The sequence below is a fragment of the Suillus paluster genome (assembly GCF_016628075.1).
Source record: "Suillus paluster strain FC165 chromosome Unknown EDB91scaffold_60, whole genome shotgun sequence".
Classification (NCBI taxonomy): Eukaryota; Fungi; Basidiomycota; class Agaricomycetes; order Boletales; family Suillaceae; genus Suillus; species Suillus paluster.
Genome location: NW_024537620.1, coordinates 133,727 through 152,757, shown reverse-complemented (window position 1 = coordinate 152,757; position 19,031 = coordinate 133,727). Strand labels below are relative to the sequence as shown.

The 19,031-nt window shown below is 46.1% G+C and overlaps 5 protein-coding genes across 5 annotated transcripts; 2 read left to right on the top strand and 3 right to left on the bottom strand.

Moving 5' to 3' along the window:
• On the top strand, positions 1–351 carry EDB91DRAFT_1251942 (uncharacterized protein; the record flags this gene model as incomplete). Its single annotated transcript, XM_041323441.1, has 3 exons — positions 1–136; positions 191–252; positions 301–351. The coding sequence occupies 3 exons, from the start codon at positions 1–3 to the stop codon at positions 349–351; spliced, it is 249 nt and encodes an 82-aa protein (XP_041173756.1).
• A 2,645-nt stretch (positions 352–2,996) lies between these two features.
• Positions 2,997–4,219, top strand: EDB91DRAFT_1058406 (uncharacterized protein; the record flags this gene model as incomplete). The annotated part of the gene is made up of 4 exons (XM_041314158.1): positions 2,997–3,286; positions 3,330–3,453; positions 3,523–3,744; positions 3,809–4,219. 4 exons carry the CDS (start codon positions 2,997–2,999, stop codon positions 4,217–4,219), a joined length of 1,047 nt encoding a protein of 348 aa, XP_041173755.1.
• Positions 4,220–5,842: 1,623 nt separating this feature from the next.
• Positions 5,843–6,373, bottom strand: EDB91DRAFT_1058389 (uncharacterized protein; the record flags this gene model as incomplete). The annotated part of the gene is made up of 1 exon (XM_041314156.1): positions 5,843–6,373. One exon carries the CDS (start codon positions 6,371–6,373, stop codon positions 5,843–5,845), a length of 531 nt encoding a protein of 176 aa, XP_041173754.1.
• Positions 6,374–6,978: 605 nt separating this feature from the next.
• EDB91DRAFT_1084883 (uncharacterized protein) lies at positions 6,979–7,338 on the bottom strand (the record flags this gene model as incomplete). Its single annotated transcript, XM_041315822.1, has 1 exon — positions 6,979–7,338. One exon carries the CDS (start codon positions 7,336–7,338, stop codon positions 6,979–6,981), a length of 360 nt encoding a protein of 119 aa, XP_041173753.1.
• Positions 7,339–15,208: 7,870 nt separating this feature from the next.
• On the bottom strand, positions 15,209–17,451 carry EDB91DRAFT_1058367 (laccase; the record flags this gene model as incomplete). Its single annotated transcript, XM_041314154.1, has 12 exons — positions 15,209–15,339; positions 15,396–15,460; positions 15,516–15,539; positions 15,595–15,746; positions 15,800–15,820; positions 15,874–16,597; positions 16,647–16,674; positions 16,726–16,801; positions 16,864–17,013; positions 17,067–17,135; positions 17,187–17,238; positions 17,288–17,451. 12 exons carry the CDS (start codon positions 17,449–17,451, stop codon positions 15,209–15,211), a joined length of 1,656 nt encoding a protein of 551 aa, XP_041173752.1.
• Positions 17,452–19,031: the final 1,580 nt, after the last annotated feature.

Sequence of the window (19,031 nt, the reverse complement as noted above, 5' to 3'; positions counted from 1 at the left end):
ATGAAATCTCCCGACACACCCAAGGAAAAAGTATGTGCTGATATGTTTCTAGTGCTTCCCCAACACCTGCAAACATTTATTGGTCTGGGAATTGACAACTCTCCTGTGAAACCATCTGTACCAATAAAACCCATTGGTAACATTGTTTTCTGTCCTCCCACAACTCACATAGCTGACCTTCCTGCTCCAGATGATAGTGTCACAGAGCTCAAGTCTGAAGTAGAGCAAGGAGCTCCTGATGTGGTGGACAAGGTTTGTTACTGTACCTTGTGTTATGACTAATGTTCACAATAACCGAAGTTAAAGCAAAGACCAGAGATCACACTAGAACTCATCAAGGATGATAGATAAAAGATATGGGATTGAGAGTTAGGAACATCTAAGCCCTAAACAAGGTAGTAATGAAGAGGTTAAGTCCGAGGAAAACTAGGTGTACTACTGACTACTTATATACATAACATTGAAGTGGAGATATCTGAGTCTGCAAGTAATCAACCAATCATAAAAGAGAAAAGGGAATCATACAATGACTGCATAGGATGATGTTTGCAAGAGAAGCAACAGGAATTAATCAGAGTATAGGGTTTTGTGATAGAAGATGGAGGATAGTGGTGAGTAAGCAGGGTCTTAGGGTACTGCTTCTATCTAGGGTTTGACAGAGATGAATAGAAGTTCTGTATCTGGAAATGGAATGGAAGAGATGGAGATTAACTAGAAGATCTATCTAAGATCATTAGAAGTGAGATTTGGGAATGGATGATCAGTACATTGATTGGAGATGGAATTGATGATGTGAAAGGAGAGCTACTGTTGAAGATAAGGTTTGAGATGTGATTTGTGATGTACCAGGGTATATGTGAAATATAGGGTTCAGGTGCCTTTGTGACAGGTTGACGCTTGTGTAGGGATGAAGAGGTGATATGTGAACAAGTGAAGGAGTGACATATGAAGATGTGAAAGGTGACAGAGTCATGTGACCGGGTCTTGAATAGAAGTAACCGAGGAAAAGTTAGGTAAATTGAGAGGTAATTCATGACACCTTGCTACTTTCTGGCTGTTAATTTTTTATTCAGACCATCATAAATAAGATAGACCGCAGTTATACCTTGCTTGATCATGTGGTGTGACTTTGGCAGTGACTCAACTGTGACACTATGTTATATTGTACTATTGACAGTCATGCTATACATGAGCTCCGTCGAGGTGGTGCAAAATACTATCTGGCAGTACTCGGTGGCCTTTGTACTTTTTCGAAGCCCACACAGCTTGCTTCCCATTCAGTCCTTTGCGGTATGCATCCATGAACCAGCAGGCTCATGTTGAAAACCTGAGTGGTGTGAAAATTTGAATGTAATATTTCAACAATTAACACACTGGCACATACTATCAAGTGGCACTGATTCGAGAGCCAAAAGAACATCCTGTTCAAGATCTTCTTCTTTCAATGATGTGGGATATTGATGATAAATTCTTTTTGCATATCCCCAGCACTGTTCAATGAAGTTAAGTTCACAATGAAACTTTGGAAGGAATAACACTGAAAATCCTCTCACTTTGCATATCCTTTCTAGATTTGACTCGACAGCAACAAAATCTGGCTGATTGTATAGCACCTGATGACAACAGCAATGTGTTGCTCCCTTCACACACTTGAAGTCCTTGCACTGTGCCTGCAGCTTCGATTCCTGAGTAAGGCCTCGCTCGTGCAAGATTACAGCCATCCCTTTGAAGAGACCCACTTTGGGTCTAGCATCTTCACTGAAATAGAGTGACTGTTTTGATCTGTCTGCGAATGTTGCATCACCCATTTGAATTTTTCCTTTCAACAGCTTGCCGTCCACACCATAAACTTGTTTGCCAGCTGCATCTTGAATATTAACCTCCATGCCCCAATTGGTTTCTGCCTTTGATGTTCCCTTTGGCATATTTCTTGCAGAGAGAGCTCCATCTGCACATTTTAAGTGAGTTGTTGCATTGTCAAACACAAGGACGTGGTTTTTGTTGCTGTAGTACTTCTCTAGAATATCCATTGATCTTCCAGCTTGCTCGAGAATGTCCTGGTTTGTGAAGTACCCTTCACGATTTTTTCCTGCTTTGAAGAAGACATGAGCCTCCTCTTCTCCATCAGGTGACTGCAACCACCCATAATCAGTGGAAACAAGATCTGCAACCATCTGTGATGGTCCCTCCCCCTTCACATAGGGCACAGCTGTTTCACTTTTATGGGCCCATCATGTTTTGCGATGATCATTTGCATAGAACATGGACTCGTCATGCCACCATACAACTGTCTTCTGTTCCTGTAGCAATGGATGAGGGTAATCTCCATCTCTCTCGTGACAAGACCAATCTTGAGTCTTCTCCTTGATTACTGCCCATGCAGGCAAGAACATTTGCTGCCAGTAAGCCACAACATCATCTCTTTCATGACCATCAACAAATTGACCTTTTGGGCCTTTTGTCCAGTGGTACTCAAGCTTTTTCATCCATCGCTGTGCAGTTGCAAGATGAATTCACTTTGTGAGTTCGCTTCGCTTTTGCATTTCTGGTGTATCGAGGAAGTCAACAAGGTCTACAGCCTTCACATACTTTCCAATTCCTTGCAGATGCATGTGTATTTCTTGTGTGAGGTCCTCACCTTTGTCAAGTAATGACTCATTTCATGTCCCATAGATATTAAATGGGAGGTCCTCACAATCTGCAATGAAGGCATGTACTTGTTCATGGAGTACTTATTATGACCAATGTTCACTGAATGGTAAAGGCAAGCACACAACCACTAGGACTCAGTCACAGTTGATGATAAAAGCAAGGATAGGATTGAGCATGAATGTCTAAGTCTACTACAAGTGTAGAGAATGAAGAGGTTACAGCTGATTCCATAACTATGCAGAATCGAAAATCAAAACTTGTGCATCGGAAGCACCTGGACAAGGACCCCGTAAGCACCTGGGGTAGTAGTGCTATAGTGTACATCTGTGACTCACTGAAAGACAATGTTGTCCCCATCGGATTCCCCAGAGATGCCTGAATTCAAGGCTACATTCATTATTCACCTGGATACATACACCAAGACTACTACTGAAAGCAATGGCAAAGCAAAAGCCAAGGAAGTGAAATCTACCAAAGTCAAGGAGCTTGTCTTTCAAATCTCCAAGCACAACTACATCAAATTTTTGACTACAATTCTCGCAAAACACGACAAATCACACCATAGGGTTACTGAGAGGAAGAAATATAGTTTTAAGTACTACCTTGGCAATTCTCGGGGGCAAGTGATCTTTGTGTCATCATGGGAGTTGAACTTCTCTCACAATGGTTTTTTATAGCCGTGCTGAAGCCATGGATGTCGACAACGAAGCAGATTATGCGGAAATGGCAAAGAAGCTCATCTCCAAGGAACCTCGAAAGGTAAAAGTATTCATCGACATGAAAAATGTGGAGAAACTTCCAGTTTCTACTTGAAATGAGGCAAATTGCTGCAAGACTTGGTTGTGTGCTTGTTGTAGCTGACGAGGACAGACAACAGGTGATACTGCAAGCCAAGACAGTGGAGCATCAGATGATGATGAGATTGCAGTCACTGACAATGCTACTGAGCTCGACCATGAAATTGCTCGTTTTTGCAGGCTTATCATCAAGAAATGGGGTAACAAGTATGACAATTCTGTCACGTATATCCACCAAAGTGACATGGAGATCCCATGTACACCAGCAATGATCAAGGACTGGGCTCATGGAATGGTATGTTTCTCATTGACACTGTGTAATGGCTATATGTACTTAGTACGAAATACGAACAATCAAGTACGACGGAGAGGCTACCACCATGGTACCACCCAATATTCCATCATTTGACCCTATGAAGCGTGAGGCTCCTTTGCACCCTATGTGTTGTTCCATGGCTGCTGCTGCGACACCTACAGCTACATCAGTCAGCACAACTGACATCAGTTCACTCACATCTATGCTCTTGTTGCGAACTGTACAAGATCTCACACATGAGGCTACTCCTTTGACACCACTTCTGGTCCGAACTGCAACTTCACTCCCCATCACATCACCTGTTGCTCCAACACCCTCAACACTCACTTGTTTTTTGAAGTATGCTGAGGATCACCTTGGTGTTGCATTTGCCTCCACATATGAACCCTCCCTGCATGGTATTGGTGCAGGTCCAGATATACTCACAGACATGGCTGACCAAGATCTCGCTTGAGCTGGTCTCAGTGCAGGTGACATTATTTGACTGAAGAAAGGAAGTGTTATATGGTGGAATGGCCCTCTTGCAAAGAGTAGCACTGTCATATCCCGTACCTCCGGATCTACTTCATTAAAGTCTGGTCCTCTGTCTTGCTATTCTGCCCGGCGCTCCACCTTCATCTCCACACTCACCCCTAACTCCTTTTAGATTAGCTATTGCTCCGGTTACCGGTTATGTCCTATTCCGCTATGCTTACTGATCCGTCCATTCTTACTTCATTTCCGACTTCACTGCTTTGATCCATTACACTTAGTAATAGACTTTCCACATGTTTTGTACATAGCCCTTACCTTTGCTGACTGATTTACTTATATGATACCTACAGTATATAAACCCCTGTAATACTCTGGAACTCCTTAGTTCGAATATCATCTTAGTTCTGCTCATTCCTGCAATCTCCGGACTTGAGTCTCACCTCTTGTCCACCTCCGAGTCTTAGGGGTTAAACCTTAGGACTAATCCTCTGGCTCTACCTTAGGGTAGTCTAACCTTTGTCCTGTTTCTACTCCGGATTTCCATAGTAGCCTTACTCCGTCCCCACATAGTCTTCTGGAGTTCCGCCGAACTCCACTGACATTTGTCCTCCAGAACTCCTCAGACTTCCATTGGACTTCCCCTCTGCCCACCAGAAATTAAGGGCACGTACTCAGGTAAGGGGCACAGCGCACAAGCTGAAGCCGAAGCCCTTTGAGTAACCTCCCCCTTGAGCACGACCTTAACAAGCACAAAGCATCAATGGAGCGACACAACTGAGTCGAACATTCCCAAGTACAAGAAATTCCAGTACAAGAGGAGATACCATGATGGGGGAAGAGCACAGATTAGTGGAAGTTGTATGAAACCTGATGAGTGTCCACCAAGTGAGTAGCTATATCCTAATTTATTGTGTATGCTGATGTGTAATTAGTGGAATGCCCGGATCTCGACTATGACCTTTACTACTTCTGCGAAAATAGGCAAAGTTGGGTTATCTTTCCTCCTGGATTCACTTTTGAATCAGAGGGTGATCATGCAGATGCAGAAGATCCCTTTATTTAGAACTAGTGCTAGGACTTGGTAGAATAACTAAGCAATGTACCCTGAAGCATGAAAATAACCTTCTGCCTTGTCAGGGGTGATGCCTTGGCATGCTCGTACCATACTCATCAAAGACTTGTCATCAAAATGTCATCGTAAGTATGCTTTGATAGAAGAAAAAGCTTGCTCAATAGGGTTGTAATCAGGTGAATATGGAGGCAGAAATACAAGCTTGCATAAGGCTTCTTCCTCGACAAGACAATGGACCTTGTCAGTGTGATGAATGCAGCAATTGTCTAAAACTAGTACACTGCATGGCCCTGGATACAGGTTGGTTAAAGGCAGCTGTAAAAAACCAGTCAACTTCTGATCTTCGTCACATTCACAAAACCTACCACATGCTCACATAAGAATTGTGAAAATCGCTCACTTGTCACTGGTCCCTCGATGATATCATAAGCAATGATTCCATCAAGAGTCAGGATTGGGAGGATCGAGTAGTGTTTGCCTCGCATGAAGCACTTCCTTTGGATGCATCTGACACGAACTAGTTATTACATGTCAATCAAAGCAAAATTTGACATACCTTGTACCAATTCTCGACCTGCCATAGCATTGAATGAGGGTTCTCTCATCTTTCGCAGCCTCGTCACCGAACATCAGCATTTCAGGGTCGGGCACAATTTCAGCAATACTATTCATAAAAATAGCACATTTTTCCTCGTTCCGTTCAAGAGCATAAGTGGAGATGTGTTTGCAATTGAGATGTAGCCGCCAAAATGTGCGAAGAAGTGTTTGCACAGACACAAACACACTGCAGTGAGAGTGTAATTCATGCTGTAATTCGTCGAGATACATTGTAGGATGGTGACAAAGGATGGCAGTGATGAAAGTGATATCATCAATGGTGAGAATGTGATGCCGGCCTGTATTCTTGCTATGGATATGCTGCGAGGGAAAGAGCTGTAAAACTTTGTATACAAGAGTCTTTTTGACTCCAAGTAGATGGCAGATATACTTGATGGAGTACCCACGTCGATATAGAACAGGGATTTGAGCTTTCAAATCATCTGAAACGGTGCGTGGTAGCATTGAATGACACAGTTGTTGTGATCAAGCACTGCGAATTCTCTCACTCAGGTGCTTACAGGGTCCTTGTCTAGGTGTTTCCGATGCACAAGTTTTGATTTTCGATTCCGCATAGTTATGGAATCAGCTGTAAGTTTAAGGAGTACTTATGCTAACTAACCTACTTATATACATAAGATTGAATAGAAGATATCTGAGTATGAAAGAAATCAGCCAATGAGAAAAGAGTTGTATGATACTGCGGATGACATAGCACAATGTCGTGATATATAAGCGATGAGATCATAAACGGAGATTAATCAAATAGGAAGAGAGATCATTCTAGCCCATGGAGTAGGGGAGCCAATTGGAGATACAGCAGGTGATATGTGAAGAGGTGAAACTGTGACAGGAAGCGAAGTCACGTGACCAGTTCAGGAACGAGAAGTAACTGGAGGGAAACTGAGAAATGAAAAATGATTTGTATTGGGGATTCGTGACAGTACTCATGAGTGTGTGGGCTTCTGTTCTAGAGCCTTTGCAGTAAATAATGATGCCATTGTCCACTTTCCATATGCTGAAGACTGACGGTCAACATAGGCCCACAAGAATTGCTTCATTCCTTTGAGTCAGCAACAAAAGACCAAGTCAAGCTCAGGGTCATGGTAGCCAGCAGTCTTCTTTGGTGGCCTAAGAATCCTCTTGATGTCATTGAAGGCTAAGTGTGCCTCCTTGACAGTGGGTGAGGGCTTGTAGAACCCTGTTACAGTATCTATCTTGGCACTAGCCATATTTATGTTTGGATCTGGGGGAGAAGCTTCTTCCATGACACATTGACTCGGATGCTCAGGCTCGGACTCGCAAAGTGGAGATGGCTCTATTATTGGTAGCACAAAGGGAGGAGGATCCAATACTGTAGTAGCTGTTACTCTCCTCTTCTTTTTCTTCTTCAGACTGGACAGAGTAGACTTGGACACATTGATTGTCATTGGGACTTCCTGTGGCCATTGTGTTAGTATTTCTGTAGGCTACTTTAAATTATAAGTTTTCTTACATTTTCTTTGTCTCCTGAGTGACTGAGTGACTTTTCCCAACTTTCAAGGTTTGCAACATTGAACATTTTCCGTTTTGGCATAGTGTTAGGTACCGTGCCAACTCAGGAGCAGAGGGGTCGGGTGTTATGACCCACGTCCAACAATAATGTTGAAGGAGAGTTCACGACCACTAGGACTCGGTCAGAGACGACGATGAGTAACAGGGTTGGATTGAGCGTTGAACGTCTAGGTTACTACAACAGTAGAAACGAAGAGGTTAAGTCTAAAGAGCACCTACGCTAACTACCCTATTCTTATACATAACATTAAGTAGGAGTCTGAAAGAAATCAGCCAATGAGAAAAGAGTCGACGATGCTGCGGATGACTGAGCATGACATCATGATATATAAGCAGATGAGTAAGACGGCAACTAAACAGAAACCCAAGTTCCGACCGGTTTCTTTGGGAATCGAGATTGTTCTAGCCCGTGGAGTAGGGGAACAATAGTAACGGGGCTATACACACGGCTCAGGAAGTAACAGAAACCGAGAAACGAAAAATCGTTAGGAATCTGACATCGGGGCTTGGCTTCAGCTCTTGCGCTGTGCCCTTAGCCGAGTACATGCCCCAAATTTGGAGAGGGTCCCGACATTGTCCAATGGTAGGACGAGTGGTCCGCTTTTGGTCCGCTTTTGAGGGTCAGGGAGTAAGAGCTACTAGTGGCAGACCGACTAGGAGCGGAGCGGAGAGGCAGGGAGTGATGCGGAGGGTGGATAGGAGCAGGGGGAATGTTTGGTCCGGGGGGGAAGGCGGGCGGATAATGCAGAGGGACAAGGGAGATATTTGATAGGGGCGGAGTAGTATAAGGGAAGACTTAGAGCATGGCTCTAAGTCGGAGCGGAGGGTCGGAGGGTCGGAGGGTCGGAGGTGACAACAAGTTGAGACTTGTGTCCAGAGGAGGCAAGGTCCTACTGAGAATTCTCACAAGATGTAACTGCGAGAAGACAAGTAATATTAAGACTGAGGAAAATATCTAAGTACATGATATGTTATATACTACTATGCATGAGGCAGTGACCAGGATAACTATGTTGTAAAGCTATGTACCAAGGATATAGTTTGTAAGTACTTTACACAGGCGAAGACATAAGTTGGAGCAGATATCAATATGTACGCGTTGGATCAGCGATCGGGCGGTAATTGTCATATACCTGATCCGACCGCCCTAATATCAATATCCGCTCCGCTTTCCGACCCCCTCCACTCCATTCATCCTCTGCTCCGCCCGATCATCATTTGTATCCGCTCCGCTTGACCGCTCAACCGGTCCCCTTCCATAACATCTCCATTCAACTGGACCTCTTTCCCCTTTTAGATATATGCTTTCCTTTTCGGTACTTAGACCATTACTTCCGGATCACTGGTAATTCCTATTACCGCTTGATCACTGATCCAACATGTACATATTGATATCCGCCCCGACTTATGTCTTTCCTATGTAAAGTACTTACAAATGATATCCTTGGTACATAGCTTTACTACATAGTTATCCTGGTCACTGCCTCATACATAGAAGTATATAACATATCATGTACTTAGATATTTTTCCTTAGTCTTAATATTACTTGTCTTCTTGCAGTTACACCTTGTGAGAATTCTCAGTAGGACCTTGCCTCCTCTGGACACAAGTCTCAACTCGTTGTCACCTCCAACCCTCCAATCCCCCGCTCCAACTTAGAGCCGAGCTCTAAGTCTTTTCCATATACTCCACCCCTATCCAATATTCTCCCTTGTCCCTCTGCATCATCCCCCGCCTTCTCTGCCTCTGCCAAACATTCCCACTGCTCCTATCCACCCTCCGCATCAACCCCCATCTTCTCCGCTCCGCTCCTAGTCAGCCCACTGCTAGCAGCTCTTACTTCCCGACCCTCAAGCGGACCAAAGCAGACCATTCGTCCTACCGTCGGACAACGTCAGACCCGCTCCAAATTCGGGGCACGTACTTGGCTAAGGGCGCAGCACAAGAGCTGAAGCCAAGCCCCGACCCCTCTGCCTCTTGAGCCGGCACGGTACCTAACAGTAATAGGAATTACTGGTAATCCGGAAGTAAGGGTCTATGTACCAAAGGGGAAAGTATATATCTAAAAGGGGAAAGAGGTCCAGTTGAATGGAGAGGTTATGGAAGGGGACTGGTTGAGCGGTTGAGCGGAAACATAGGAGCAGGTGCAGATGATGATCGGATGGAGTGGAGGATGGGTGGAGCGGAGGTGATCGGAGAGCGGAGCAGATATTGATATTAGAGCAGTTGGATCAGGTATATGACACATAGCAGAGAGGTAGTGTAGTTCCATTGTTGGTTGCTGAAGTGGATCATTAAGTAGCTGACAAAGCACAATGCATCATGTTCCGAGTACAAAAAAGCTATCTCTACTCCCAGTTTAAGCTGTATTTCAATTCTGAAACCTAGGTCCTCTGGGGATGTACTTCAGTCAACTTTCCTTGGTTTTAATTTGGCGAACAAAGACAATTTGAAGGTTGAGATGTGATTCTGGCACTTTTGTCACAAAATTGTCACAATCTGATCACATGATCAAGTGAAGTATGACTGCGGTCTATCTTACAAGCACTGGTGTCAAATGCCTAGGCAGTCCTCTCATTTTGCACAAGTCCCATACTACTAAATACTAGATGTTGTATATATGTGAATGATTATATACCAGTTGCAACTTAAGCTTGAACACCAGTATGTCATGTGACTGCAAAGTCATAACCTTTGTGTTTGACATATGCTTAATGTGTTTTATTTATGTACTCGTCAAGCAAAAACCATGGCCCCCACAGCAAGATGCTACTACAAGTCTTATGGTTGCAACAGCACAATTATACCTGTGGGAACCAGATGCACTCATGATTGCACTGATCTTCACAGAACTTCACAGAGTACTATCCACTCTGGATGTATCATACCCTACAACTTGAAGACAACTCATCTGGAACCTGTACCACTGTCATATACCTGATCTGACCGCTCCGATATTGATATCCGCTCCGCTTTCCGACCCCCTCCGCTCCATCCATCCTCCACTCCGTCCACATTCCGCCCTACGCTTCCACTCAACCGGTCCCCTTCCATAACATCTCCATTCAACTGGACCTCTTTCCCCTTTTAGATATATGCTTTCCCTTTCGGTACATAGACCCTTACTTCCGGATCACCGGTAATTCCTACTACCGCTTGATCACTGATCCGACGCGTACATATTGATATCCACTCCGACTTGTGTCTTCACCTGTGTAAGTACTTACAAATTATATCCCTTACAGGACAGCATCCAAGTCTACAGCGACAGCTCAGGACATGATGGCAACATCGGAGCAGCAGCAATATTGTTTCATGCAGGTCAGCATCCCTGCACCCTCCACTACTACCTGGGAACAGACGAGGAGCACACCGTATTCGAAGCGGAGATGGTCGGTCTCACCTTAGCGGCCAAGCTCATTGCCACTGAACAAGATCTCATCTTCTCAATGTCTATATCAGTCGACAACCAAGCCGCCATCTTATCCGGTGAGAGTTTCTACTCCAATCCAGGCTCCTATTTAGCGACCAAGTTTCAGAGAATGATGGACAGAGTCAAACACGTTAATCCAGACTTCAACGCCACGCTCCGTTGGGTCCCTGGTCACGAGGGGGTTCACGGAAATGAGGAAGCTGACAAGGCAGCCAAAATAGCAGCAGAAGGGAGGCATCAAAGTAGTCCCCGTGCGCGTCTCCCTCGTTACCTCCATGATAATTCACTACCGCTTAGCATATCAGCAATCAAGCAAGCTCATAGGGTACATACCCGCGCCAGATGGGCCAGGCAGTGGTCCACCTCCCCCCGTTATCAACGCCTACAGCACATAGACCCTCTTATCCTCAAACGCTCCTTCATCAAACTCACATTCTCCTTCTCAAAACGCCTCACCGGTCTCATTATCGGATTGCACACCCATCACCTAGCATTGAACCAGCACCTATTCCGACTCACAAAGTAGCTTCACCAGATTGCCCCCACTGCCCGCAAACCAAAGAAACCTGTCCATCATTATCTGTTTGTATGCCCGCGATTTCGGCCAGAGCGCCATGTGCTAGCTCAGGCAATGGGACGGAAGTCCACCTCCCTATCGCACCTATTATCCGACCTCGATGCCATCCCCCACCTAGTTAGATATGTCAACAAGACTGGCCGCTTGAAGTCCACGCTAGGTGAAATTCTGATGCCCACCACACGAACAGCCTGACACCCCCTGCCCAGATTCCCTCCCAACGCGAGCAAGACACAAATAGAACACAATTGTCATATACCAGATCCAACCGCCCCGATACTGATATCCGCTCCGATTTCCAACCCCCTCCGCTCCTGTCCTATCACAACCCCACATTCCGCCCTATGCTTCCTGCTCAACCGCTCAACCGGTCCCCTTCCATAAACCTCTCCATTCAACTGGATCCCTTTCCCCTTTTAGACATATACTTTCCCCTTTGGTACATAGACTCTTACTCCCGGATCACTGATAATTCCTATTACCGCCCGATCACTGATCTGACGTGTACATATTGATATCCACTCCGACTTATGTCTTCACCTATGTAAAGTACTTACAAACTATATCCTTGGTACATAGCTTTACTACATAGTTATCCTGATCACTGCCTCACATAGAAGTATATAACAAATCCTGTACTTAGATATTTTTCCTTAGTCTTAATATTACTTGTCTTCTTGCAGTTACATCTTGTGAGAATTCTCAGTAGGACCTTGCCCCTCTGGACACAAGTCTCAACTTGTTGTCACCTCCAACCCTCCGATCCCCTGCTCCGACTTAGAGCCGTGCTCTAAGTCTTTTCCATATACTCCGCCCCTATCCAATATTCTCCCTTGTCCCTCTGCATCATCCTCCGCCTTCTCCGCCTCTGCCAAACATTCCCCCTGCTCCTATCCACCCTCCACATCAACCCCCATCTTCTCCACTCCACTCCTAGTCGGCCCGCCACTAGCAGCTCTTACCCCCCGACCCTCAAAGCGGACCAAAGCAGACCATTCATCCTACCAGTCGGACAACGTCAGACCCACTCCAAATTCAGGGCATGTACTTGGCTAAGGGCGCAGCGCAAGAGCTGAAGCCAAGCCCCGACCCCTCTGCCTCTTGAGCTGGCACAGTACCTAACAGCAATCAAGACTACGTCCTGCTGTACCTTATTCAAAATATGCTAATCTCTCCTCCTATTCGGTACCCTAGCCCCGACTAATCACTTAATACCGCTCATACACACGAGATCTCCAGCTCAGCCCTGGGAATTAAGTCAGTAACAAGTAGAAACACTCCTCACCGACACGCTGGATGCCCGCCAACCTCTCCACCCAGCCCGGAAGCACACTGCCGCTTTCATGTCCCAAGGACTACACCTACTATATTTTTACTGCGTACCTCATTGATCTCTGTTTGGTCCGCGCAAGCGGCCGAGCATGCGTTATAGTTTTCACATTAGACCTCTCACCACATAATCTTTTACACAGTCGCTCCCTAGTCTTATGCATCGCCCATCTAAAACGGCCGGCAGGAATAGCGGACTGGTGGGGTATGCCTTACACCAGTGCATTTGGGGATGTGACAAAGGAGCGGAGCACAGGGCTCCATGACTAGATAGTAGTGTCCTACATAGAGTATCACTCTCAATGGACAAAAATTGGAAACAAAAAAAAATTATATCCTTGGTACATAGCTTTACAACATAGTTATCCTGGTCACTGCCTCATACATAGTAGTATATAACATATCATGTACTTAGATATTTTCCTCAGTCTTAATATTACTTGTCTTCTCGCAGTTACCTCTTGTGAGAATTCTCAGTAGGACCTTGCCTCCTCTGGACACAAGTCTTAACTTGTTGTCACCTCCAACTCTCCGACCCTCCACTCCGACTTAGAGCTGTGCTCTAAGTGTCCCTCTTAGTCCTCCACCTTCTCCGCTCCTACCAAACCTTCCCCCTATTCCTATCCACCCTCCGCATCACTCCCCGCCTTCTCCGCTCCGCTCCTAGTCGGCCCGCCGCTAGTAGCTCTTACTTCCCAACCCTCAAAGCGGACCAAAGTGGTCCACTCGTCCTATCATCGGACAACATCAGACCCGCTCCAAATTCGGGGCACGTACTTGGCTAAGGGCGCAGCGCAAGAGCTGAAGCCAAGCCCCAACCCCTCTGCCTCTTGAGCCGGCACGGTACCTAACAACCATGCACAAATCTAATCCCAGCACCTCTTGTCCCACCAATTTTTGAATTTTTGGACCCCCCTCTGGTCTCTCCATGTGCTATTGAGCAGCAAATGCTTGATCATGGCACACTGTCATATCCACGATCCACACAAGTCTCCTCCACCCTCAGTCGGTGTCTTCTGCCTTTATTCATAGTCCTCTGCCCTTGTCCATGCTTCTCTGCCTCTGAGTATGTATCTCCAATGTCAGGTACATTCCTCCGCCCCTGATTCAATTAAGGTACGAGGTACACATCTGTCCATTCTAAGTTCCCTTTGTACATTCCGCTTTCCATCTGGTCCTGGTACCTTGTATGATCTGACTCTCCATTCCAATCTAACCTGTTGTACACTATGGTACATTATACCTTTAGTTATTACTTTGTACTCCACTACACTGTGCCACATAGCCCGGTATTTCCATAGTATATAAATCCTATGTATTCCGGTAGTGTTTCTACAATATGAATATAGACTTGAACCTATCCTAACCACCTCCAACTTGACTTAAAGTCTTACTCCTTGTCTAGTCCAACCTTGAGACTAGTCTTGCTGACCTCTACCTCTGTCTTCCGACAGTCTTTGCATTACTTTCTACGTCAGACTTAGTCCCCCATAGTCTTACCCCTGTTGGAGCATGTCGGAGTTGATCTTTGGCAGCCCCTATCCATCCTTCAAAGTTAAGGGCACTGTACTTGCCTAAGGAGTGGAGCGCACAAGCTGAAGCTAAGCTTCTCCATAACCTCCTTCCTACCCATTAGGTACGGTTCTGACACCCACCCTCCCTGCTGTACAAACCCAACACTGATGGATGGAAACCATGGCAATGATTAGGTGTCATGTCCATGAAGGGGTCATTCAGAACCATTGGGGGTAACAGGACAGGGTGATTCACATTTTGTGCTGTGTTGACAAATTTGTCTGAGACTGTAAGAGTGCCAGCTCCATCTGGACAGTACTGCATGCCTAGCTGGTGCTGGAACATAACGAGAGGATGTGGACAAACGAGGGTTCATCCAGAAGCACCTTTTTGTTACCCAGTTCATGGAGGGGCAGCTGCATAGGAGGATCCGCCATGTATTTCCTTGTTGCTATCTGTATTCTATCTAGATGCAATCCAGAGTCCAGACTTTATCTATACTCTGTCCATACCTGAGGACATATACATTTAAGTCCTATCCATACTTTACCTCGAGTATGGTCTGTTCGACGGATCTCAAACTAGACACCAAGCATTATATCTAACTAGAGTACAGTTAGTGTTCGAAAATCACGACATTCCGCACATATTTGAACCTAGGCAGATGACATTGCACATATCTAGTTTAGGTATGGTTAACACCTCTATCTATCCTCTATTTGGATACGGACACTTTCTCATTTCCGCAGTGAATAAGGCTAATTATAAAAGTACTTATAATAGAAAAGTCCGTAAGTAAATTCCGCACAGCACGCAGAATAGACTCTGTCAGTTGTCCAACAAACATTGTACCCCTAAGAAACGAAAGTAATAAACAGTCCACTGCCATACTTAATGGAGGGACGATGTTGGGAAGAGGAGAGTTGTAATATTAGCTGCTTCTTCATAAGATTTGAAACCCCCACCCCCCAACTGGGAAGGAGACAGGGAATCGAAGATCGGACACAACTGATCCCAAGCAGCTGTAAAGCAGTTCAGCCAGGGAAGTATGGACAGTTTTTTGATTAGTATGACTTACCTGGCACGGGACTAATATGTGCGCGGGTATCCGAGGGGCTTTCGGCCATCACCACAGCAAAACCGCTAGATGTACATTATTAGCTATTTCTTTATGTAATGCGGACACTCATAAACGCACGCATCAAGGTGCCAGTCGATGTGGCTTTTGATCCAGAGTTAGTACCATTCTTGACAGCTCGATAAAAATGATATCGTACCAATGCAAAAACCAGGGGCCAGAGTTGTCGGTCGTCCATCGTATCACCATTTGTTGTCCGAGGCTGCCAGCGCTTACCACGTCGCGACGAACGGGGTTCACGTAATTGAAGGCACTAGTATTGCCTGCGCTCTGTACGACATCGAAGGCATGCTAATGATCATCAGCACTAACCAAACATGCTATCGTAGACGTGGTGAACTTACCCCATGAAGATGTATCGGATGCTGTTACAATGTATATCAGGCACATGGGCGTCTGGGGAAGGGAAAAGACGTACGGGTCCACCTGGGCCAGTTGTTGACAATGTCAACTCTACCACTTTGTTAGCTTGTAAAACGATAATACTGTCGTTTCGAAGTAGCTGAGACGGCTCTTGAGCTCCACTGAGAATTTGGAGAAGGACAGGAACTGTGGGAGGTTGGTATGTGACATTATTGATATAGAATATCCCGCCGGTGTTGGTAACCGTGAGGTTGAGGTTGATGTCTGCCTTCCCGTACTCCGGAATACCAGGAGCACCGGGATTGATCAGAGCATGCAAGTTTGCCTCCTTCAATGAGTTCGTGGCCAGCGTATTGACGGTGGTCGGGTCCGCCGTTGCAGCGCCTTTGTAGCGCAGGATTGCAGAGTTAACTCCTCCCGCAGAGGACAGGTTCGAACTAGGAAGACTGTATATCCAGTAGTTATCTACCGGCTTGTCGGCTACAAGAACCACAGAGTAACGTTGACCGGCGAAAATCTGGAGCTGGTCTACCACCAGAGGTTCGGTCAGCACTCCATCCGCTTCGATGATGGTTAAGTTGTGGCCATCGATGGAGAACTGGAAGTTAGGGTCGCATGACATTGCAATAAGACGCATACGATATCGCTTTCCCTGCTCGACATTGATAACAGCAAGATCAGTCATGGGTCCACCAGCATATCGACCCTGTCCGTTGATGAGCGAAATGGTGGTGGTGGTGCCTATAATGTGGCGCAAGACGGGGGCCACAACGTGATACCTAGGGACTTTATTTAGTTGGGCAGATCACCAATGTGCCTAAAACTCACCAGTCGGCAAGTGTGATTACGGTACTTGCTGGCAACACATGATGGTCAGATGATTAATATGAATTAATTGTTCGCTCACCATCGTCGACGTCGTACATGTATGCCAAAGGGTCATGAGGATCATAGATTACCAGGGGTCCCCTCAGGCCATCACACTGTTCAACAGGTCAGTCGTGTACTGTGTTTGCAAGGTTTGAGCAATACTTTCCTGCTGGACGGAATAATGACTATGATACCAGTAAGTGCCCGCCTGGTTCGGGGCGGAGAAAGAGTGCAAAAAAGAGTGGTTTTGGGCAATAGGGCATTGTGTGACGAAGGACGTCCCATCGGCGTAATTCGTCCCGTTCTGGAAGATACCGTGCCAGTGCTGCAGTAAAACAACTTTAATCAATACCAACGTGGATGATCGGCGTCGCTTACGACACTGGTACTCTTGAACATCGCCTCGTCTGTGAGCTCATTGACCACCTCAATGGCGAAGTCATCTCCCTATTGTAAGGTCAGCACTGGTGCACGACAAGGAGGTCGACGGAAGCTTACCTTCTGGGCTGCAATCAAGGGTCCAGGGAATGTGCCATCAACAAGAGTTGCTCTGTTAAATATCAGGGCGTGAGCTTTGAGTACCCTGGCGAGAGACTCACGAGCGTTCGAAGCCATCGGGAGCGATGACCTTATTTCCAATGGTTATTGTAGTTTTGGGGCCAAGTACACCGGATCGAGGTAATGGGTAAGACTGTGAACGGGATACGATAGAAGCAGCATTGATCGATAAGACGAGAGAAGTGATTATAATAGGGATCAGCATTGTAATGCTCTCACAGGAGAGAACAGTGGGATATAGGATAAGAATTATGGTGGGGGGAGGCATTCATCTCGCAGCTTTTATCTTGTAGTGGTAGGTGGCCTTCAGTGCCTCCCTATCCAAGCAGTTGTTGATTGATTATTGACGGCGTGCCAACACACCGGCACACAGGTGTCCACTGAATCCAGCGCCCCGGACATGAATATGTACTGCTCTGGGAGTCAGACACGATCTGCCGACGCGTTGAAAAATGATGACGTGCCACAATTGCCTCTTGAAACCATGACTCGGACACGACATAAAATGACTCAGGGCGGCCATGATAGCCAGACGACCCCAGGTGTTTCATAACAGTGCTAGTGCTCAGTCGCAGCACAGCAACCTTCCGATCATAGGAAAGGAACAATTCCGACGGTTGGTAGTGACACCTCGTCAAAACATGCCATGCGAGAGAATCGGGCTGGAATTCGGAGCGCTGACCTGTTCATGTATCAGATATATTGAACCCGATATCGATATCATCTGTGTTAGGCAACATATGGAATGTATTAATTATAATGATCACCTTCAATGGACCGGTGAAATCGCGGACATTTTATGCGGGCGTCCAAACCATACTTTCGCTGTGCATTCTTGTGCGATGGAGAAGAAAAGCGTGAGTAGGCATTCATCATCAGAGCGCAAGATGAGGCAGTGACCGGGCGGGATTCTGGGAACGGTTGTGTATGTGCCTTCATTTCGGTAACGATTGAGACCTTGCTGCATCGGATTCAGAGAGCAGCCTTGTGGGACGTCGATACTAGTACCTGCTAGGCACTTCAGCTTGTCACGGCACTGAGATGCTGGTGGTGTTCATTTCTCGTGGGCCCATTCCAAGATTACACATATACACTGACATTGCACCGGCATTGACAGCATAAATAATATGTGCCAGATTAGTTCGCAACTAAAAATAAATGCATTTTTGACACAAACCTGAATTGAAACAGCGGTCGGAATATTTGATCAGCTCCGGTGTCGCAAGGCGAGCGCCTGCGGCTACACGGAGTGACGTCAAGTCGGTGCTGCGCTCACGCAAGAGGGATTAGTGACCCCATTGTACTCAGCTATGACATGTGACACGGTCGCGGCATTCAAAGCGGAGACTCTTCTTTGAGGATTGATGATGATGACTTGGTCATACCATGTGAGGACTCTACATGTAGGAATATTAATGGTTTGCCCAAATTGAAGGTCAAACAGGAAGTGTCACCACGCGACGCATCGCCTATGATACCGTCGGGTCAGTTAGAGAGTCACATGTGGGCAGGGAGACCCATCCGAGTCAGAACCTTAGCGATGGCCGACCGTACACAGTAGACGCTCATTTGTTTCAACAGAAATCTGAAAGGTGACAGATTTTGATGATGGTTGGGGATGAAACCGAAGATTAAATTGTGCAACTCGGGCTGAAGTGACCATTTAATGAAGAGCCCGTTGCATAGTCGATGGCAGGCAGGCTATGCGGTATGGCAGTACTGACGGCATGAACCGCACGTCCGCAAACAGGCCGCGCAGACGGAATGCTGAGTTGCAAGTCGGGC